The sequence below is a fragment of the Cetorhinus maximus genome, chromosome 8 (genome assembly GCF_964194155.1).
Source record: "Cetorhinus maximus chromosome 8, sCetMax3.hap1.1, whole genome shotgun sequence".
NCBI lineage: Eukaryota > Metazoa > Chordata > Chondrichthyes > Lamniformes > Cetorhinidae > Cetorhinus > Cetorhinus maximus.
The window spans coordinates 50,106,372-50,130,848 of NC_135886.1; the positions used below are offsets into that span (position 1 = coordinate 50,106,372).

Sequence of the window (24,477 nt, forward strand, 5' to 3'; positions counted from 1 at the left end):
TAGAAAATTTTAAACATTAAGGCTTCAATTTTCTTCCTTTGACTTTTGCTCTTTTAATCCATCTTTCTTTTCCTCTATTTCTTATTCTTTTTATTCATTCATGGGATGTGGACGTCGCTGGCTAGGCCAGCATTTATTGCCCATCCCTAATTGACCTTGTGCAGAAGGCATTCTGTGGGTCTGGAGTTACATTCAGGTGAGGACAGCAGATTTCCTTCTCTAAAGGGCATTAGTGAACCAGATGGGTTTTTACGACAATCAACAATGGTCTCGTGGTCATCATTAGACTTTTAATTCCAAATATTTATTAAGTTCAAATTCCACCATCTGCCTTGGTCCTCAGCATTATCCTGGGTCTCTGGAATACCAGTCATGACAATACCACTACGCCACCACCTCCCCATGATTTTACTGTAATTCAATTTCCTTCTCCATAGTTTCGGTTTATATTGTTTAATCTTATTGTTAAGAAGATACTCTGAGTCCTATTGTTCACCAAGGCCCCAGATGCCCTGTTGCCTTTGCCGCACTGGAGCACCCTCCATGAATCCTTCCATGGCCCTATTTCCTACCTTCTGAAAACCCATTTCTTTGATCACCTTTCAACCTCATTTCATCCCCACCCAAAAGACTGGGTGTTTGGATTTTCATTGAATTGGCTGAAGACAGGAGGCCTTTAAAAATGGCGGATGGAACTTGATTCTGGGATTCCTACGCCCATTGCCATTTCTGGCAATGTTCACTGATACAAAATAAAGGTGCGGTTAAAGAGTCTGCACGCATCACTCCCACTCTTGCAGTGGAGGGTATTTTAGACCGTGTCTCCCCCCCCACCCTGCAATTTTGATGGAGTGTGGCCCGTTCTGTTAGGAGACATCATTCATGGCTTCCCAAATCAGTTGTGAACCACAAGGGAACACTTGTCCCAAGACAGGAACCAAAAAAAAACAGCCATTCAACTTTCCCTTTTAAATACATTGGCCCTCTTACCTTCTCATAAAGCTGTCAATCAATCACAGCCATTCAATGACAAAAAGCTACTGTCCACTTTTCACCTTTTAATCTTGGGTAAATAAACACAGGCATTGATAAAGCTCTTCACATAAATATCTAGTTATTAAAAGGCAATAAATATGTCATTTAAATAAATCTATTATTCCCCTCTGCAGTTGTGTAAACATTGCCTGCTGAGTTAAGTAGATTAGCCATTCTTGGCGCTCAGAAGCACTCATGAGGTCATTTGGAAAAACACTATTCTAACTGCATCTCTGGACGCAGTTGCCATATGGCCTCATTATGAATGCTTAGCTGAGCTCCAAGAATGACTAATCCTCTCAGCTCAGCAGGCAACGTTAAAGAAGTTAGAGGGGAGTGATAGCTTTGCTTGACTGACATATCAATTACCTTGTAATAAGCTATCCTTCCTTTTAGGTAGTTTTTCAATACCTGTGTGTTTACACAAGATGACGACAGGACGTGGGGTGCATGGAGGGGAATGGGAGATATGGGGGGCATGGGAGATATGAGAGGGCCTGAAGGTGGGAGGTAGGGTTGAGGGAGGTGAAGGGTAAGGGCTCGAGGGTGCAACAGTCATGAATACAACTGGGCTGATGTCCCAGTAAAAGGGAGACAGGCCTTCTAGCCTGAAACCTCACCATCTACCTGACTCCACCCCACTCCTTACCTCCCTGGAATGAAAATATGGTGGGTGGGGTCTTCCTTAATGGAGATGGGTGTGCGGAGTCGGGAACTTTTACAATTCATGCTTCACATCTCCTTTATGAAATTCATTCCTTCTCCCTCTGCAAAGCTCGAGACATTTTTCTATGTTAAAGGTACGAATTAAATGCAAGTTTTTGTTGACACTGTCATGAAGGCAGTCACGTTGGAAGGCAATTATGGATTTTTGCCCACATTGCTCACCTAGCATGACTCAGCACACAAGAGGGAGAAAATTGCAAATAAGGCGAGGTCTTAAACTCTCTATATCCAATTCTTCAGTCTAACATGGATAACTAGTTCTAAAGTTGTGCTGTTGTAGTTGATTTGCTATTCCTGCTTAAAGGACATAAGTGTGTAAAAGCAGACAAGGCTGAGGTTTAGGACAAATGACTGCAAGTGTTCTACTACATCTTTTCATTTTTTTCCACTCCCACCCTGAAAATGATAACTTGTGCTGTGAGTTTGGTTCATCGTTTCACCCAAGGTGTTGATCTTAAAGTTTGAGCCAACACAGTGAGTGTCAGCAGGGTAATGGACATTGAGAGCATCAACAGTTTACTGAACTCTATCCCCAATAAACATACAAACTTTTCAGCAAATGCCACTCGTTAGTGGTCAGGTGAGGGAACCTAGCTGATTTTTCCTAATAGAGGTGCCCTTGCTTGACATGTCTCCATTCATGCCCAAACCAGGATCAACTAACAGCATCGATCAAGAAACTGAACTTGGGGCCTTCCTTGGTTCCACATCACTGGATACACACAACTAATGGGTTTACAGGAGAGCCCATTGACAGCCTCTACCACCACTCTATAGTGATGCAGCAGTCAGAGATGAATTGGCCTATATGTGGGTGCTGCAAACATAAAAAACTGAAATTCATATGTTCATCTTCTGACAGTGCTACCAATTTTCATTTCACATTGGGATTAATTATGCACAGTAAAGCTCACCATCAAGGTAAACAGCATAGCTCAAAATAAATTGGGAATTCCTGTGAGCACAGGAAAATGCCACTTGTAATATGTTCTGAGCAGTATGAACCCTCCAACTAGGAAGCAAAAGCTGTGCACAGCATAATGTGTTAGACTTCGATCTGAATTTACTTTTAACATCTGCTATAATGACAAAAGTATAAAATAAACAATCCCTAAAGGAATAACCAATATTTGTTCGAAGAAAATTGTACTTAAATTGGTAAATTGCTTGGGATAAAACAGGTCATCAATATATACAAATGAAGGAATCAAGAAGTCTCAAGATGAATGCAAAAATGTCACATGCACCCAGAACAAAATCTTTTGACTGTCCACCTGGAAGGCCACAATCACCTTCTCATTTTTAAAAATACAAACATTAGCTGTTTCTCAGTTATGACAACTTATATAGTGCCATATGATGTAATAAAAACTCCAATAGGTGTATTTTAAAACAATATGATGCTGAGCCATACAAGATGACATGAGGTCAGATGGTCAAAAGTTTGGTCAAAGAAGTAGATTCTAATAAGTGTCTTAAAGGAGGAAAGAAGTACAGCAATTAAAATTGGGGATACTGACGAGGCCAGAATTAAAGGACTCAGATACGTGAAGATTGTGGGGCTGGAGGCGATTACAGAGAAAGGGAGGGGTGAGGCCATGGAGGGATTTGAAAACAAGGATGAGAATTTTTAAAGTCAAGATGTTGCATGACCAGGATTGGCCAATGTAGATTAGGCCAGCACAGGGTTGATAGGTGAACAGGACTTGATGCAAATTAAGACATGGGCAGCAGAGTTTGGGATGACTTCAAGTTTGGGGAGGGTAGAATGTGGGAGACCAGCCAGGAGTGGAATAGTCTGAAAGTAACAAAGACATGAATGAGCGTTTCAGCAGATTAGCTGAGACAGGGATAAAAAAAAACAGGCGATATTACAGATGTGGAAATAGGTGGTCTTAGTGGATGTGTGGTCAAAAGTCCCATCTCGGGTTCACGTGATACAAAGGTTGCAAACAGATCGGCTTAATCTCATACAGTTGCCAGGGAGAGGTATGGAGTCAGTAGTTAGGAATCGAGTTTGGGGGGGGGACTGAAAATGGTTTCATTCTTCCCGATATTTAATTGGAGGAAGGTTCTGCTCATTCCTGACATTGCTGCAGGAGTTCTTCAAGATGTATCCTCAAGGTGTAATCGCTCCATCACTGGTGGTGGTGGGGGGGAATCCTTCAGATGCCTAGGTACTAAGCTTCGGAATTCAATCCCTAAATCTCTCTGTCCCTCTACCTCGCTTTCCTCCTTCAAGACACTCATTAAAACCTACCTCTTTGACCAAACTTTTGGCCATCTTCAGCTGCTTCATCAATAACCTTCCTTCCAACATAAGGACAGACGTGGGGATGTTCAGTGATGATTTCACAACTCCTTAGATACTGAAGCAGTCCATGTCAACAAGACTTGGACAACATTCAGGCTTGGGCTGATAAATAGCAAGTAACATTTGCATCACCCTGGTGTCTCTCCCCACCCTTGCCGGGAATGACCATCTCCAACAAGAGAAAATCTAATCAGTTCCCCTTGACATTCAACAGCATTGCTGAATCTCCCACCATCAGCATCCTTGGTTCCCATTGATTAGAAACTTAACTGGGCTAGCCACATAAATACTGAGTAACTTGCCTCCTGACTCCCCAAAACCTGTCCACTATTAACAAAGCACAAGTCAGGAGTGTGATGGAATACTCTCCACTTTCCTGGATGAATGCAGCTCCAACAACACAAGTTCGACACCATCCAGGACAAAGCAGTCTTCCTTATCATTTTATCATTCACTCCTTTCACCACTGGCACAATTCTGCGACTGCTAGTGCCTAGAACAATGGCAGCAGATGCATGGGAACACCACCATCTGCAAGTTCCCCACCAACCCACACACCATCCTGACTTGGAACTATATCGCTATTCCTTCACTGTTGCTGGGTCAAAATCCAGGAACTCCCTCCCTAACAGCAATGTGGGTGTACCTACACCATGTGGACCGCAGTGGTTCAAGAAGATGGCTCACCACCACCTTCTCAAAGGCAATTAGGGATGGGTAATAAATGCTGGCCTTGCCAGAAATGCTATCATCCCCTAAAGAATAAAAAAAAAAATCCAGTACTGGTAGTCAGATAAGCAGTTTAGCAACAGAAGTCAAGAGAGGCAGTGGTGAGATAAAGGTCATAAACTAAAATTCAACAACTTCTCATGAGAAATAATACCATCCTCCAAGATAGAAATGTCATAAGGTGGCCATATTAATAAATAACTTATTCAGCTCTCATTGAGAAGCTTCATCCCCCAGTCCCCTTTCATTGATGCTAACTACCAAGTTTATTCATACCCAAGCTTAAATATCAAAAAGGCTTCATGGAATCATCCTAATGCCAGCTCTTTATGGCTTAAAGAACACCAAAATCTCCAGCTATTTTCCTCATCAGAACTTGCTAGCTTGAGAAGGTACAGATGGAGTGAATAATTTATGATATAGAAAAATTGGGACAGATATTCTTTGTGATCTGGGATACATCAGTCTAAGGACCTAAAAATAACACACTTTAGGTTAGATAAAAATGTGCAATAGCACAAACATACACAACATACTACAACTGACAGTACATGGTACTTGATCTTGAGGCAAATTTAACAATATTAAAAATTTTTAGCCATGTACTACACACTATTTTCCATTGGAAACTGTGTTCATACGTTGTCTCATATAACTGTCCAATTTCTCTCTACCTCTCATTGGGAATTTCATATACCCTCCTGTGAAAATTTGTTTCGAGATCAGCAGGTTTTTAGTTACACCACTATTTCCTTGAGAATTTGCCTTCAGAGCCACTGAACTGACAGCATGGGCCTGACAATACGTCCCAAATGAGCTGGGATGCCTTTCTTCCTCCACCAATAATAGAGCAAGCACTGAAGCAGTCAACTACTTGTACATCAGGTTCTGCTGATCTTTGGGATTTTTTTTCCATTCTTGCATCCAACTATTTAAGGCATGTCTGCAGCAACATGTCCCCTATATCGGAGACAGATATAAACAAAGGAGGCATATTCACATTCATTTGCAGCAACTTTTTTGATTAAGTACATTGGAATGTAGAATTTACGAGTGGTTTGAAAAAGGTTTATAAAAGAAACGTGTTTTTCACAATGTTTTTCACTCGCTGTAAGGACTCAAAATCCAGACTCCTCTCAAACTCTGGAAAAGTGCACTACTGTAGTTGTCATTCAGAACAGGGAAGCTGGTCAGTGCTGAATTAGAGGATCTCAGTGAAGGCAGCAACAGGGAATGCTACATTTAGCCATTGTTTGTTTGAACTTAGAAGTCTGCTAATGTTCCTGCTCCCTGTTGTCATTCAGTGACCTGCTTGCTGGGAGGTTTGCATGTCTGGCAGATACTGGATTAGAATCAGCTGAGACACTCCCCTCTTGCCAAAGAAGCTGCCAACAGCCACTGTAGACTCAGGTGTGAAGAACAGGGAAGAAAATACACAAAGCAAAATACTGCACATGATAGAAATCTGAAATAAAAACAATAATGCTGGAAATGGTCAGCAGGTTAGACAGCATCTGTGGAGAGAGAAACAAGAGTTAACATTTCAGATCAATGCCCTTTCAGCAGAACAGCTAAATGTTAGAAATGTAACAGGCATTTAGCAAGTGAAATGGGGGAGGGTGGAAAAAAAAAGAGAAGATCTGTGAGAGGATGGAAGATAGGAGAGATTGAAGAGTGAAGAACAGACATTTGGATCAGGTGCCAGAGGGTGCTCTTACTTGTGAAGCTGTATGCCAGCAAGTGGCAACACTTTTAGCAGAGAGGAAAACTGTGAAGATTTTTAAAAATTTGATCTCAGCTTAGTTGCACTGTTAAAAGTGTTGGCCTCGATCTAAATGGAATTGTACAGTATTAGGAAAAACACATTATGGGGAAAATGAAAGAATTGCTTTGCCCTCATCAGGATTATTATTGAAAGTATAGTAATACTTCAAGTTCAGTGGACAGTTTAGTTTGTTTCTTTGAGGTACTCATTCGTGCTTCCCAACCAATACACTTCCAAGTTGAAGGAGGATATTAAACAGACAAGGACATTTTCACAGTAATTGTTAACATTCCAACATCAATTGAGTGTCATAGTGAGCTCGGCCAGGGATCTCTCTCAGTTGTTATCCAGTAATTCCTATTGATAGATGGTCATACAACTACAACTTTAATTTATATAGCGCCTTTAACACTATAATACGTCTCAAGAAACTTTACAGGAGTGTTATAAAGCAAAATTTGACACTGAGCCATATCAAGCAAGGATAGGATTAGCTCGATCATGATGGACTTTCTCACAATAATAATCAAACCTGCAGACATTCACAGTCTAGGGTCACATATGAACTGTAAGCACTCAGGACTGGAAAATGCACGTGGAAGTATATCTCAGTTTGAGTCATTACCCTCAGTACAAAGGACAAGGAGGAAAACTGGAACAAGAGAGACAGTTAAAATCAAACAATCTTTCAAACAGAATGAGGTACTGCGAGCATGATTTGAAATCGCAGCCTAAACTACTTCCTACCAATCAACAAGTGCTTACTAATTGCTGCTAAACATTACCTAAACAAACAAGAATTTACCAACGCTGTGTCGACTTGGGCATTGCATTTTGTTGTAATTAAATAATGTGAAACTGGCACCACTAAGTACCAGCTGCCTACTGTAACTGGCACAAACTAGCACACTGCCAGCCTGGCCATGGAGGTTTAGCTTTCCCTCAGAGAGGAAATGATCAGGACCTTGAAACAGTTGATTTACAAATTCACCTTGAATTCTCTCACCTTATGCAGACATTGGGCAATAAGTTAAATTGTGAACAAAGACTGGAATAGTCTCATATTTTATACTGGTAATTTTACTGTAAAACAGAACTTGGGTCATACAGTGCACAAAAAACAGTACTGCACATACATCTTAAAATACATTCTTCTTTAAAAAAACCTTTTTTGCATTGCAGTTTGGTGAATGTACTAGAAGATACTAAATTATTTTATATATGTCTTTCACTTACACAAAGAATAATGGACATCTGGGACTGATTACAACATGGCAATCTAATCAATGGCTTCAGATGGTGCTTGCAAACTGCAAGAGTAAATCTCAAGCAGTTGTGAAAGTCAACCAAACCTCAAGACTGGATAAGTGCCTTCCAATCACGCCAAAGCTTTAAAACAAAGATGGGTTTATTCGGTCTATTTTGGTTTCTGCAGTGTGCTCTGCGCAGTGACGCTCACTACTGGAAGATTAATTATGAGATTGCCCTTTGTTACATAAATACTCCCGCTTCCCATTAAGTTTCTTCCCCCACCCAACCATTTCTATTAGCATTTAGTCAATGCCAGCGTTTAGTTCTATGGATGGTCATCCTCAGGTAACTCTACCAAGAAAGCATTCATGCCTAGGCCAGACAGTGAGCTTTGGCAGACTATCAAACTTTGAGAGATAGCTGAGCATGGTCCCATCCTTAGCAGATATTCACACATGTGCACTTCTAGCAGATATTGCTGAATAGCTATTAGAATAGGAAACTTGACTAACTTTCTTCTTTCTTACCCAGGGGCTCAAAGGTCAATTGCAAATATTGCTGACAAAGCCAGGATCAACTAATTTAGCAGAGACTTGATCAAACCTGGTTTCTTATTTGTGTGCGTGTAAAGTTTCTCACTGCTTTACACTGTTGAACTATCAGGAGGGCACAATGCAATCCTATGGTTAGTATGCATTATATTTAAATAGCAATATATTCCCCTTTAGCCAACCATACCAGGGAATCATCAGTGGCGAGGCACACAAAGAAACCAAGGGAACACAAACTGACCAAAGGCATGAAAGTCACGTTGTACCAAAAGCGGAGGCACTATACTGTACACTAAAAAACACTTTAATATGTCACGGGTAGAAAAACGGAACAAAGGAATAACAAGGGAAATATCACACCTACACGAATTACAAATATAACACAGGTGAAAATAAAGCTGTATAAAACGTCATGTATTTAAATACATTTACAAATTAAAAAAAACTTCCTATACAAGTTCTGAAGGTTGTGCTGCGACTAAAGGTTTTCTAAAATGGGCCCTAATCTCAGGAAAAATGCTGTAACAGATTTTTTTTTAAATCTGTCTTGGAATTTTTACCTTTTATAGAAAAATGATGCGATATATTATTTCATAACAAGCAAAAGCTTTACATGGTGTATAATACAAAAACCACAGCTGCACAAAACTGTGCCAATCTTATTATACAGCATCAGTACCTTTGTGAAGTTATGTACACAGTTCCACGCTGCTTGATGCAGTGTTTTATGTATATGCTTTTACATACATATGGCAGGTAACATACAAAAACTAGATCCTTTGATTCTAGGTGGGCGCTTACTCTTCACGTTAGCCAGTGGTGCAATGAACGTAAGCTGACCGAGAAAAAGGTGCCATCAAGACAAAATGGAGTTCATGCTATTAATGGGGACAAGGGTTAATGGGAGTATTTTTTTCCATATGGAATATTTTCTCAGGCACCAATTGATTCCACGTATTTAGAGCTGTACTGATTGTCCCTACTGAAGCAAAACATTTCTGATGAATAGGAAGATTTAAATTTCACCCTGGTGTCCCAATTAACAACTGTTAACTGTAGTGGTGAAATTGCTGCAATCTCATATTATCTCCACCAGATAAGCTTTGTTAATGTCTATGGTGTCACACTTTCAAAGCATGCTGGCAACATCTAGTGGCACAAAGTTGGTACTACAACTGGTACAAAGCTGCCTTAGTGTGGATGCCTGCAGCAGTGGCTGGAAAGACACCCCATGTTTCTGCCCTATAGCTAATTTGGGCTCTATCCTAGCGCTCACCCAGATTTCACTCCTTGCAATGCTGCACCTCACTTCCCTTCATTCTCCTGCAATGGTATGTAGGCATTTTCGATATTCACAAATATTTACATAACTCTGAAAAGGGGACATCAAATCTGATAGTTTACATATAATAAATAAATGGAAAATGCACCACTTCAAACAGGGGACAAAGTGGGAAGACTTCAAGTGTTGTGCAGTTTGCAGCTTTTAAAACCGTAAATGTCAACTACAAAACTGTATCCAGATATCTGAATGCAGGAAACTCTTCCCTGGCAGAAAGCTGAGGGACTCTAGCTCTAAACACGAGCATTGACTAGCAGCCAACTGGGCTCTTGCAGGATTTTAGGGCAAAGAGAGACCTACTCAATGAGCAGTTTTGACTGAAGTTCCAATGAGGAATTAATTTGCAACATTTTGGAAAAAATGCAAAGGGAAATGAAACATGAGATTTTTCTTATAAATATATGGACAAAAATTCTATATCCATGGGCATTTTTTTTAAATCACAGAGATCTCTCTCATAGGAAGAATAGTGATGAGTTGAAGGCTCCCTGAGGCAGGTGCCTAGACTAACTGCAAAGTTTTACAGATGCCTGTAGACCGTTACCAGCAGTTTTTCTGTTCAGGTTCTTGCTTTTAGTGTGTGCGAGAGTGAGAGCGGGTACGGGTGCGAGAGTGAGAGCGGGTACGGGTGCGAGAGCGGGTACGGGTGCGAGAGCGAGAGCGGGTACGGGTGCGAGAGCGAGAGCGGGTACGGGTGCGAGAGCGAGAGCGGGTACGGGTGCGAGAGCGAGAGCGGGTACGGGTGCGAGAGCGAGAGCGAGAGCGAGAGCGGGTACGGGTGCGAGAGCGAGAGCAGGTACGGGTGCGAGAGCGGGTACGGGTGCGAGAGCGGGTACGGGTGCGAGAGCGGGTACGGGTGCGAGAGCGGGTACGGGTGCGAGAGCGGGTACGGGTGCGAGAGCGAGAGCGGGTACGGGTGCGAGAGCGGGTACGGGTGCGAGAGCGAGAGCGGGTACGGGTGCGAGAGCGGGTACGGGTGCGAGAGCGTGAGCGGGTACGGGTGCGAGAGCGTGTACGGGTGCGAGAGCGTGAGCGGGTACGGGTGCGAGAGCGTGTACGGGTGCGAGAGCGTGAGCGTGTACGGGTGCGAGAGCGTGAGCATGTACGGGTGCGAGAGCGTGAGCATGTACGGGTGCGAGAGCGGGTACGGGTGCGATAGCGTGAGCAGGTACGGGTGCGAGAGTGTGAGCGGGTACGGGTGCGAGAGTGTGAGCGGGTACGGGTGCGAGAGTGTGAGTGGGTACGGGTGCGAGAGTGTGAGCGGGAACGGGTGCGAGCGGGTACGGGTGTGAGAGTGTGAGCGGGTGCGAGAGTGTGAGCGGGTACGGGTGCGAGAGTGTGAGCGGGTACGGGTGCGAGAGTGTGAGCGGGTACGGGTGCGAGCGGGTACGGGTGTGAGCGTGTGCGAGAGTGTGAGCGGGTATGGGTGCGAGAGTGTGAGCCGGACGGGTGCGAGCGGGTACGGGTGTGAGAGTGTGAGCGGGTGCAAGAGTGTGAGCGGGTACGGGTGCGAGTGTGAGAGCGGGTACGGGTGCGAGAGTGTGAGTGAAAGTATGTGTATGAGAGTATGTGCGAGTGTATGGGTGACCAGGCTAATGTTCTCTTTTTAGACTGACCACTTCTTCCTGTGTCACAAAACCTTCTGTCTGACGGAAAAGTCTAGAACGAGATGAGAGACTAAGGTGTTACAGGAAGTTGACATTCCTGCAAAACCAATAATTTAAAAAGATCAGTCCTTTTAATTTCATGTTATAGTAAACAAGTACAAAATGTAGACAGTAAGGTTCCAGTTCTTCATCTGCACAATGATTGCATTTCCTCCTTTGACCCTTGTTTCCTGTTGCTGGATTTTTATTGTATCAAGTTTTTCCTCAACGTTTGCTTTCTGTTGACTCTGATTGTTCTTGCGAGTTGAGTTCAAAAAGGCATTTAGCAAGTGCAGTGGAAGCCTCCATACCACTGATGGCCAGTACAGATAGGTGGTTCTCATGCCGCTTCAGCAACCTGAGATGGGAAAGGAAGTAGCTTCAGAGCTATTATTCACTTACACACTGACAATATAAAACACATGGGCTCTTAAATACTGATTGGATTTTTACTTAACATGTCAATGTTACATGTGATAGAATAAACTGAAGCAAAAAATAAAAAATACCTGGAAAAACTCAGCAGGTCTGGCAGCATCGGCGGAGAAGAGTACAGTTGACGTTTCGAGTCTTCTCCGCCGATGCTGCCAGACCTGCTGAGTTTTTCCAGGTATTTTTTATTTTTTGTTTTGGATTTCCAGCATCCGCAGTTTTTTGTTTTTATATTATAGAATAAACTGAAGAACTGTTCTGAATTTAGGAGAAACTGTGATTAAAAACAAATTCAGCTAGCGTTTTAAAAAAAATGTAAAAAGATGTCCCATAGAAATGTCATATCAATGGGTTATGTGTTTGAATACTCAAGTGAATTATAGATCTTATTTCAATACCTGCTGTAGGAGGGATTGAACTCAAGTATTTTCCTTAAATGAAGATGGTTAACTATTTAGGACGATACTTCCAATAACTGATATTTTATAATGAGGCAAAAAGAACTTACACTCGCCCAAGCTCTGAGTATCTAGCAACATTCTTCAAAATTAAGGCAGAAGTCAAACGAATATGCTTCACAATTGGCCCTTCCTTCTCATCCTGCCAAAGAAATGTACATTAATGAAAATCTTGGAAACTACGCACTTTCTATATAGATAAATGTTATTTTAAAGTGGAGAGAAAAAGACCTCTACCTTACAATGATGGGATTTCATTTCATCGCAGTAGAACGACTGGGACAAAAGAACAACATTAAAATCTGGGATAACTGAATGGGGCTCCCACACTGCCTAATAGCAAATTATAGACAACATGAGCAAAGAACCCCTGGGCCAGTTATTTCCCCAATCTTCTCCCCCACCCCTCATCAAAGTATGAATACTTTATTACAGTATGGTTCTAGACAGTGAATGCTGTCAGACTGTTGGGTACAGCACAGTCAAGTTCAATCTTGCCCTCACCAACATTTACATTGCAGCACGAGACAATGGGCAGAAATAACCATGACTGATTGCCCATCTTCCCTGGGTCATTTAGATCTATGGATAAAACCTTATTTGGTTCAAATGCATACATCTTTTCCCATGTCGGGTATAAAATGGTCCTCGGTAGCTTTGAAATGTTGGTGCTGCTGGTTGAAGTTGCGCAGACTAGCTTATTCACTGAAAACATGGGATCCAAAATACTACATCGCAACTGATGACGCCTTGTGGTACTTAGTATTTACAACAAAGTTATCAGCAACTACCCACTGCAGTGGTTTGGCCGTTTGAGCAATGGCATGTGTGTTTGTTTGAACCTTACTCCAAAGTATAACGGAGTTTAGCTATTGGAAGAACTGATTTGCAATAGAAATTAAACAAATCGAGTGAACCTGTTAAAAAGCAACTACATCTGCAATCTGTTATGAAGTATAAAATTTAGTTGTCCATTTACCAAAATGCAACTGCATTATGCAACCTAATGCACCCACTATGCAGACTCTGATGTCACCTTCCACTAAGCTGTTTACTTACCACGGTTTGCTGTCAACTTGGCTTAGAAGACTGTGGGTTCAAACTCTACTCCGCCTATCACATTTTCTTGTCAGTAAAGTGCTGACGGGAAACCTTCATTGTTGATGGGGGTGGCTTTGGACAAGCTGTTAAGCAACATCCCATCTGCCTGTCCCATTGCATTCTTCCAAAAGGGGCAAGGGAGATCTCCCAGTGTCCTGAACAACAACAAACTGTCCCTAACTTACACTACCAAAAAATATTAACTCCAAGTTAATTTATCTCATTGTTAGTTGACAGCCTTATATACATGCTATATTGAGTGCTATATACATGCAAGTTCTTTCTTTGAGTACCTGACCATTCAGTCAATCAAAGCCTAGAATCAGTTGGTGGCCAAGCACTATGAAGCTCACCTTTAATCAGTGCAATGGAGTGCAATTTCAGTGTGTGGGGAATTGGTTATTATTAGACCATAAGATGACGTAGGAGCAGAAGTAGGCCATTCGGCCCATCGAGTTTTCTCCACCATTCAATGAAATCATGGCTGATCTGATAATCCCCAACTCCATTTCCTGCCTTTTCCCCATAACCCTTAATTCCCTTACTGATTAAAAATCTGTCTATCTCAACCTTGAATATACTTAACAACCCAGCCTCTAAAGCCCTCTGCAGTAAAGAATTCCACAGATTCACTACCCTCAGAGAAGAAATTCCTCCTGATCTCGGTCTTAAGTGGGCGACCCCTTACTCTGATATTATGCCCTCTGGTCCTAGACTCTCTCACAAGGGGAAACAACCACTCAGCATCTACCCTGTCAAGCCGCTTAAGAATTTTATCTGTTTCAATAAGGTCGCCTCTTATTCTTCTAAATGCCAATGAGTACAGGCCCAACCTACTCGACCTCTCCTCATAAGAAAATCCCTTCATACCCAGGATCAACCTAGTGAACCTTCTCTGGACTGCCTCCAATGCCAGTATATCTTTCCTTAGAAAAGGAGGCCAAAACTATTCACAGTATTCTAGATGTGGTCTAACTAGTGCCTTGTATAGTTTTAGTAAGATTTCCCTATGTTTATACTCCATTCCCTTTGAAATAAAGGCCAACATTCCATTTACCTTCCCCATTACCTGAGCTTGTGTGTTAGCTTTTTGTGATTCGTGCACGAGGACCCCCAAATCCCTCTGTGCTGCAGTCTTTCTCCATTTAAACAATATTCAGCTCCTCTATTCAACCTACCAAGTGCATAACCTCACATTTCCCAAATTATATTCCATCTGCCAAGTCTTTGCCCACTCACTTAAACTGTCTAGGTGATAGTACATTCACTTCCCTCATCCAAGTCATTGATATATATTGTAAATAATTGTGGCCCCAGCACTGGCCTGTGGCACTCCACTTGTTACAGGTTGCCATCCTGCAAATGCCCCCCTTATCCCAACTCTCTGTCTTCTATTAGTTAGCCAATCCTCTATCCATGCTAATATACTACCCCCAACGACAAGGGTTCTTATCTTATTAAGTAGCCTTATGTGCAGTACCTTATTCAACGCCTTTTGGAAATCCAAATATATTACATCTACTGGTTCCCCATTATCTATCCTGCTTGTTACCTCCTCAAAGAATTGCAATAAAATTGTTAGGCCTGATATCCCCTTCATAAAGCCATGCTGACTCTGCTTGATTATATTATGCATTTCTAAATGCTCTGCTTTACATCCTTTATAATAGACTCTAACATTTTCCCAATGACAGATGTTAAGCTAACTGGCCTATAGTTACCCGTTTTTTTGTCTCCCTCCCTTTTCGAATAAGGGTGTTACCTTGGCAGTTTTCCAAACCTCTGGGACTTTTCCAGAATCTAAGAATTTTTGGAAGATTACTACCATTGATTCTTGTGCTACAACACCCATTAGATTGTGGAAACAAGGCAACCAGGTTTAGGAGTCACTGCATACAGTAAACAATTTCTTAATTTCTATTTCTGTGTATAGTCCTTCAAAAATATTACATGACTTCTTAATCAATTTAATATAGAGAAAAACAATAAACACAGGAATTCCAGTAAGTTCGCAATAATAAAAGTACCTGACTAGTACCTGACACCAATTATTAGTGACTTCTGTGTTGGCTCAGCATGTAAAAGCAAAGAACAATAGCACCTCTTCACATCTTGGTAAAGAACTTCACAGCCAATCAATTACTTTTTAAATTCAGCAATTGTTGCTAGATAGACAAAACCAATAGCCAATGTGTGTACAGCAGGATGCCACACAGTAAATTTTGGTGGTGTTGGTTGAGAAGTATCACTGATTGGGTCACCAGGAGAATTCTCTGTTCTTCTTTGAATATCAGGGGATAATGTACATCTACTTGAAGAGAGTATCAGTTTAATGCTCATCTTAAAGAAGGCACTCAACTCAGGAGTGGTCTAAAACGTCAACCAATCTGACGTGCTCAAATTCTGGAGTGCAGACTGAACAGAATTTTTTGACACAGAGTCAATGTGCTACCATCTAATCTAAGATTACATTTAGAAGTCAATGACTGCCTTACATGTATGGTACATGTTCTCTGCCAAACGCATTGAAACAAAAATGTTTTCCCTTCCAGAGTAGTTGGTGCAGATATTTACCAAGTAATTTCTAAAAATAAGGTTGCGGGAGCCTTTCCTTAGAGCCATTAGAGCAGCGCTGGGGTGATTGACCAAGGCCTTGTGAGACTTGGGTGTTGGAGCTGTACCATCTGATTGAGAATGCCTGAAGAACAAAATATTGAGAGACATTAAACTCAAGATCCAGTCTATTGTAAGATTTCATGCAGAGATGTGTGATTCAAAGGCAATTATGGTTCATAACTTCAGCCAGGAAAGTGGTAACTCACATGTAATGACCCAGACCATTTAGGGACCCTATGAGATAGAACATTAACAGCTGTGAGGTCCCACCGAAAATAGACAAGTAACTTTATTCTGGACATTAAACAGGTCCTGATAATATCCTCATGCAACACTACTTGACATGGTTTGGGGTGCTAGTATCCAGTTCGCTATTCAATGGAAGGGTTAGATGCAACAAATTTAATTTGTACAAATGTAACCTTAATGTGATCAACTATTATGCTATTACAAAAATACAAGTCCATTTTGTTCAAGTTATTTGAATAATTGATCTCTAATATTGAACCATGTGTTACAACTATGAAGTTTGTAAGATTGTTATGTTTTGGAACTGTCTCTTTAGTTTAGGGTAAAATGGAAGAATGAAGGGGTTTAGTGATCTGTGCTGAATTCTGCCAGACAACAAACCTGGGTGGCTTGGCTGTTGATTGTTAAAGGTTAAATGGTTGTCTTACTGGGAAGAAGGTGCAAGATATTCACACATGTAAACAGTGACCAGAGCGCCTGCACTGTCATTGGTTAGGCTATTAGTCTCCAAGTCCCAGGGACGTGTTAGGAATGTCAGGTTTTGGAAACGGTTATATTAATTATCTATTTAATTATAAGGCAGAATAGAGTTGGGGGTCTAGAGGATAGCTAATTAGAATTTCTACCTGGATACAAGGCCCATGTGATTCACATTGCCATGGAGGTTGGCTTTGAGAGGGGAGGAGTCTATGGGAAGAGACTGTAGGATCAGGTTGCAGGTTCTCCTAAAATATCACTGAATCTCACCAAGAAGGTCAGTCTGCAAGAATCAGAGAGAGAGAGAGAGAAAAACAAAGGCAGCAAGTCTTTATTATTCAACGCTCAAAATGCGGATGGGAGCTTATGCTCGGATTGAAGAGACCGAGCTCATGAGGGTTTAAACAAAACTAGGAGATCTGCCTACCTTTGGCTAGAGGGAAGGATATCCATGGTAACACAGTGAAAGTTATCTCTGGGATTAGAAGTTATCCAACTGGAAAAGCAAAAAGCTAAGAATTACTTTGAACTGGTTCGAGGAGAATGAAGTGCCCACTTAAGGGACTGAGCAAAGTACAACTGTGGAAGGGGATATTTGGTCATTTTAGAAGTTAAATAGGGAATCTTTTCTATAGCTTAGAGTACAAGTTGCCTACTGATATACTGTTTAGTTAATGCCGCTTTTAGTTTGTGTGTTATAGGAAATGTCTTAAAACTTGAAATCTTTTTGTGTGATCCTTTCAGCCATTTACTGGAAGTTTGAATTTATTTTTAAAAGTTATTGGTCTTGTTGGGGTTCCTAACATATGGAATATAAAATAAGGTGTGCATGAGAATTGCAGAAAGGACTTTGTGAACTTGGCAAAGCATGACGGTATGGCAAGTTATATGTAGTCATGCCAGAATAATTTCCATAAGCCACAGACAAACACAATATCCTTTAAATCCTTTAATCTTTTCTACAGGAGGTAAAGTGAAATTTGACTGTGACAATCAAGCCTGCTGTATCCGGAGAAACTGCACGTGCCATACCATACAATCAATGAAATGGAACAGCATGAAACATCTCAAAGTTATTAAATCTTTTTCAAAAAATCTGCAATCTTTACATCTCATCACCACTCGTTTCTGTTCCTGACATTCCATCTGCCATACAAGACACATCATCCCCATCCCCCAAATACTCTAATGATCTCACTGGGTGGCTGCCTAATTCCACCCTTTAAAATTTCCAAAGCTCTAGTGCTCGTATTCTACCTGGCACTAAGTCCATCTCACCTTGCTGGCTTAAATCAGCTTACTGTGCTCCCACCACCCCATGCTTTCATTTGAAATTCTCATCCTCTTATCCCATATTGGCGTTGCCCATTCCTTTGTAACCTCGTCCACTCCTATACAATATTCCCCTCCCAGAGTGCTCAATGCCCCTGACTCTGGCCTCTTCCGACTTTGGCCTCTTGTGCATCCGCTTCCCTTTTCCTAACCATTGGGCTGCTGTGCTTTCACATACTGACTTACCATACTTTAGAATTGTCTCCCCAAATCCTTCCACCTCTATCGCCCTCTTTCCCTTTAAGGAGATTCTTAAAACTTACTCATTTGCCACCCCAATATCTGTTATGGATCCATGTCCTTTTCTTTGGTATCTCTCTGTGAAGCACCCTGGGATGTTTATCTATGCTATATCAATGGAAGTTGAATTTGTTGTTGAAGTATTTTGTTTACTGGGAGATGGAATACATTTTAGACCCTAGTGGTTTAGAGGTCTAAGACATCAAGCACTCAAAGTCAAGCTCAGAGAAAATGGCCTTGATTTTGTCATCATAATGACAGCCAAACTATCAGAATTCACCATCATTACTTCTTTGAAACTGACAGCAACTTCTGGAATCCACATGTGTACTGTTAAATGCCAAAATCCAGAAGCTGCATCAGTGACTCTGTGCTTCTCTATAGGGTGTGCTGTCGAAGCCTCCAGAGACTGTAATTAATTGGAAATCACTGAACCGATGCAAACTTCCACTTTCATGCTATTAGTCTCGCTGTAAAAACCCATGAAAAAGCTACACCTTGTTGAGTGAGATGGAACTGGATTTTTCAGTGTACTAAGCTCATCATTACTGCTGAAAAATTACTCTGGCCCTGAAAAACTAATTTCGTGTCTGTAAATGTCAAATTTCTCCATTATGATAAAATTCCATATATTTTCAAACTTCTTAAAAAACTTCATGATGTTTTATCTTCTACCTTAATCCCATGTGTATGCCCTAATCATTTATTTCATTCTGTAAAATTTGAAGCAAAGGATAATCAGTGCATTTTACTTTCTGGTCTGCTGTGTGAGTGTAATTCTTCAATTTCATTGGCTGTTTGATCGACTTGATGATACCACTATTGCTGAACACCTGGAGATCCCTTAACTTGGTGCTAGTGCCAACGTCAGGAAGGAAAAATCCATGTCACAGAGATCACCAGATCTTTAAGGGCTGCTTTCTTCAATGTGAGTGGCAAGTGCCTTGTTTCATTGCTGACTGAAATCCAGGCCAATACCTTTTTACTCTGCCCCAATGAAGTGTCACCTACTTCACAGTTGTCATGCAATTTCTTACACTCACTATCTCATAAGGACTGTTAATACAGTGTCAGTTTTATTTCATTGTGGGAAAATACTGGAGCACCAGGAGCTAGTTTGAGATTACTCAAACTCATAGTAAAGAGTCTGTACAGCTAATTTTCATCCCATCAGTGGCAGCTGGGTTTGAATTCAGATCCCAGGGGTGTCACGCTGGCTAACTCATTGAACCACCCAGTCTTCTGAAACCTGGCATGTTCTTTATGCATTTTGGTTGTATAACTGTGTCTGTATTTGACCCCATAAATGGCATTTTGACTGATTAAAGATATTGAGCTCCATGTCATCTCACATTAAATTAATCAAAGTGAAGTTGGCGGTGCTAAATGATCATATAACACAGAAGGATGAAGTGGTAGACAAGACCTGCTGGTACTACTGCCTGCCTTTCAGCTTCTGCAATTAAGGCTACCAATCATAAACTCTCATTAGGAATACGTATGATCATGCTCCAATTTTAGTAAAGATTTCTGTTGTATCTTGCCCATGGATTACTTTGCTAAAAAATGGAGTGGAAATAAGCAATGTGTAATAGCTATGTTCTCACGTGTTCTTAGATAATTCCTTCGTGCAAGATTGAAAAGAAGAGACTCAAGGTCAAATGTACAATCATGTACAATTCTACTGGCTGGAATTTAGTTACGGAAAATCATTTACTTTGAATTATCGCCCATTAACAAGAAATCCAAAAATTATGCCAGAACACAGAATGATACAGCACGGAAAGGGGCTTTTTGACCAACTGTGCCTGTGCCAGCTCTTTGATAGAGCCATCCAATTAGTTCCATTGTCCTGTTCTTTCCCCATAGGCCAGCAAGTTTTCCCTCTTCAAGTACTTATCCAAATCCCTTTTGAAAGTTACTTATTTTGCTTCCATCACTCTTTCAGATCATAACTCTCTGTATAAATTTCTTCCCCTCAAGTCACGTCGGATTCTTTTGTCAATTACCTTAAAACTGTGCCCTCTGATCAACAACCCTGCTGTCACGAGAGCTACTTTCGCCTTATTTACTCTATCCAAATCCTTCAAGATTTGAACACCTCTATCAAATGTCGTTTAATAACTTTTGCTGATCTCTCAGGAGCAGAATTCCAATTTCTCTAGTCTCTCCACATAACAGAAGTCTCCAGTCAGCAATTAACAACAGAAAGTTAAGATTAAAGACTCAGTTCATGAGACACTGCAGGCATGAGCCTCCATCTCAACAGCACCTTCATACACTGATAGGCTAATATTAGCACAACAGGGCACTTAATTTTCTAGAGTTAGGTTCTTACCTTACTGCAGTTTGTGAGGTGCTCGTTTGTGCTTTCTGCTCCAACCTCTTCAGTCCAATAAGCAATGCCTCCCTTGAACAATGTTTATCCTATCGAAATATAATAAGTAGCAAAACACTGACATATGCACAGACCTCAAAATGTACAGTTATCCATGCTAATTTATACAAGTTACAGACACATAACACATCCAAAATTCCCTAGATTCTGGAAAGGTCCCAGCAGATTGGAAAACCGCAAATGTAACACTCTATTCAAGAAAGGAAGGAGACAGAATGTAGGAAACTATAGGCCAGTTAGCCTAACATCTGTCATTGGGAAAATACTAGAATCCATTAAGGAGCTGGTAGCAGGTCATTTAGAAAATCATAATAAAACCATGTTGACTCTGCCTGATTGTATGAAAGGGAAATTATTGTTGACAAATTTATTAGATTTCTTTGAGGATGTCACATTCAGGGTGGATAAAAGGATAATGTATTTGGATTTCCAAAAGGCATTGGATAAGGTGCCACATAAAAGAACTCATGGTATTGGGGGTGGTATATTAACATGGGGAGAAAATTAGCTAACTAGCAGAAAACAGAGTTGGGATAAATGGATAATTTTCAGGTTGGCAAACCGTAACTAGTGGAGGGCCTCCGAGATCAGTACTGGGGCCTTAACTATTTACAATCTATATTGATGACTTGGATGAAGTGATCGACTGTATTGTAGCCAAATTTGTTGATGACGATGATAGGTAGGAAAGCAAGTTGTGAGGATACAAAGAGTATGCAAAGGGATATAGATAGGTTAAGTGAGCGGGCAAAAAATTGGCAGATGGAGTATAATGTAGGAAATGTGAGGTTGCCCACTTTGGCAGGGAGGGTAGCAAAGCAGGATATTATTTAAATGAAGAGTGATTGCAGAATGCTGCAGTACAGACGGATCTGGGTGTCATTGTACACGAATCACAAAAAGTTAGCATGCAGGTATTGCAAGTAGTTAGAAAGGCAAACAGAATGTTAGCCTTCATTGCAAGGCAAATGGAGTATAAAAGCAGGGAAGTTTCGCTACAACTGTACAGGGCATTGGTGAGACTGTACCTAGAGTACTGCTGGAGTACAGTTTTGGCCTCCTTAGTTAGGGAGGGATATATTTGGAAGCAGTTCATAGAAGGTTTACTAGGCTGATTTCTAGGATGAAGGAGTGTCTTATGAGGAAAGTTTGAAAGGTTGGACTTATACTCACTGGAGTTTAGAAGAATGAGAAGCAATCTGAAGATTCTGAGGGGGCTTGACAGGGTCGATGCTGAGAGGGTGCTTCAGCTATATTTTTCTCACCACCCAACTGCCCTCTGAAATGGCCTAGCAAGCCACTCAGGTCAAAGGCAATTAGGGATGGGCAACAAATACTGGCCTTGCCAGCTGCGCCCAAATCCCATGAAAGAATATTTTAAAAAATGAAAGTATCAGAACCCGAACAAAAATGGATCTGCTTATTTTCAACGTATTTCCAAACTCTGTATGTGTAGAACTGATTTGGTATAGTAGGCTTACTGAACAAAGTTACATAATTATCCGATTAAATTGAAGAGAAGTAGAGAATTAGTTCTGACCAATTAGACAATGAACACAATGTAATTCTTGCTGGACCCTTCTCTAGAAAAGGTAGCAAAAGAAGGCCAAACATTAGGATTTGGAGCACCTTGCACTTTCATTGGACTAAATATTAGTTTTAGTGGCAAAGTATACATTCCTGAAACTGAGACATAAATGTGATAAAAAGAAACTTTCCCATGCAGAGTTCAAACTTACTAACTGACCAGCTTTGTTTTTAGCAATTCATACATTACTGGAGATCACAAAGCAAACAGGACAGACACAGTTATTCTCCTTTCCCAAGTCACCAAGGTTGCAATCAGCCTGCAGTTGAAGGGGCTACCTGTTCTCAAGTCCCTAATGCTAATCTGACCACACAGTAACTTGGAGACAGCTCACTCTCTTCCTCTCGAATGTGGAAATGGCTTGGTATCTTTTCAACACCCATCCATAAAAATGCAGCAACTAGCACCCGACCCTACCCCACATCTTCCCGACCAAGTTGCGCCACTATACACTGATGCTCCTTTTTGCCCATGTTAGACCTGGAGACAAAAATTGTTCCAACGGGCCTTAGCATCTTTTCAGCTGGTAGGTATCATTCAAGTCTATTTTATACCCGCCAAAATCTGATAGAACTTAGCATACTTAGAATTTTCCATTTCATATGCTAAAGTCCTAGCTCAATACATGAAAATCTATCTAACTGGACTGAAGGTTCCACGCACACAGAATGAGGGTAATCACACTGCATGATGATATAGGCTAAGTGATCAGAGCTTCACTATTACTTCACAATACGCAATATACTAAGTCTGGATTTATTTTTCCTTACTCACAGCGAACATGGCTGCTTCTTGTGCTTAGCAATGGAAGTACTCATTATTAAACATTTGTTTCCTTTATCTCTTTTGATGGGCAGTCTTCAAAGTTTAACGGCACAATTGGAATTTGGAACACCTTGACGGGTCAGGTACTCGGAGGGATTTTTTTCTTTTAATTCATTCATTCATGGGATGTGGGCACCGCTGGCTGGGCCAGTATTTATTGCCCATCCGAAACTGCCCTTCAGGCCATTTCAGAGAGCATTTAAGAGTCAACCACATTGCTGTGGGTCTGGAGTCACATAAAGGCCAGACCAGGCAAGGATTCCTTCCCTAAAGGACATTAGTGAACCAGGTGGGTTTTTACGACAATCGACAATTGTTTCAGGTATTTTACTGAATTCAAATTTCACCATCTGCCATGGTACGATTTGAACCCGGGTCTCCAGAGCATTACCCTGGGTACCTGAAGTAGTAGTCCAGTGACAATACCACTATGCCACCGCCTCTGTACTTTGAAGCACATTTAAGCATGGATAACTTAAAGTACTGAGTCAATTTGAGGTCACCCTGGCATGAGTTTCCTGCACAGGAACGGAGTGTAAATTGATTGCATTTATCCCTTTACGGAGGAGTGGAGAGAATGGAAGCAAGAGGTCAAGATATACATGGTCACTTACATTATTTTCCTTATACCTGTCACGTCTTTCTAATAAACAAAACATTGGCATCTTTCGTTAGTCAAGGCATCACTCGCCAAAGTTAGAAACAATCATTTTAATTGGAGCAGGAAGTAAAGCTGTTAAACGAAAGAGTCACATTACCTGCAGGTGTGTGATGAATGAAAGCCTTTGTCGAGGAAGTGGCTCACAGCCCTCCCACATACATTGACCTTGGTACACATCCTTTCCACCATGCTCAGTAGCTGCATGGTAAAACACCTGGGAAGGCGTCTCAAACCACCTGTGAATAGTAAGTTTTAGTTAGACAAAGAAAAACTGAAGGTCCATATTACTGACACTTCAAATACATGCCCATATATGGAGGACATCTTATAAATTAACATATCATTATTATAAAGTATTTTTCTTGCCTCTTCTTCCATATACATATCATGCTCATCAGAAGACAAGGCTTACTGCTTCTATCCCCCTGCCATTGATGCCCTTCTATGAGGAGTGACTCACAAGAATGGATGATCTTCCTTCTTCCAGAGGATACTGAGCTGAGGTCAGGAACCTTCCTACGTAATGGGGCTGAGATTTGGAACCTATTTGAGCAGGGACCATCAAGGGTAATCCCTACACATTGACATCCCAAAACACTATGCAATTGGGATTTCCTGAAATTTTAAAGTTCACTTACCTCCAGGATGCCTTGAACCTATTTCAACAGCAAAAACATTCACCATGATAGATCAGGTAAAGCCAATTGGATGTCTCTCATTGCAAAGTTGTACCCCTGAGAG

The 24,477-nt window shown here is 41.2% G+C and overlaps 1 protein-coding gene across 2 annotated transcripts in view; it reads right to left on the reverse strand.

Annotated features, from left to right (window-relative positions):
* Positions 1-7,633: 7,633 nt before the first annotated feature.
* Positions 7,634-24,477, reverse strand: part of LOC144683618 (AT-rich interactive domain-containing protein 2-like) — a 242,586-nt gene continuing 225,742 nt past the window's right edge. For both annotated transcript variants that reach the window (XM_078546821.1, XM_078546820.1), the window contains exons 17-21: positions 23,834-23,972; positions 20,603-20,691; positions 15,925-16,048; positions 12,300-12,391; positions 7,634-11,717 (exon numbers count right to left, since the gene is read on the reverse strand). In XM_078546821.1, coding sequence (XP_078402947.1) covers positions 11,585-11,717; positions 12,300-12,391; positions 15,925-16,048; positions 20,603-20,691; positions 23,834-23,972 — 577 coding nt within the window. In that variant the 3' untranslated portion in view covers positions 7,634-11,584. The remainder of the gene's footprint in view (positions 11,718-12,299; positions 12,392-15,924; positions 16,049-20,602; positions 20,692-23,833; positions 23,973-24,477) is intronic.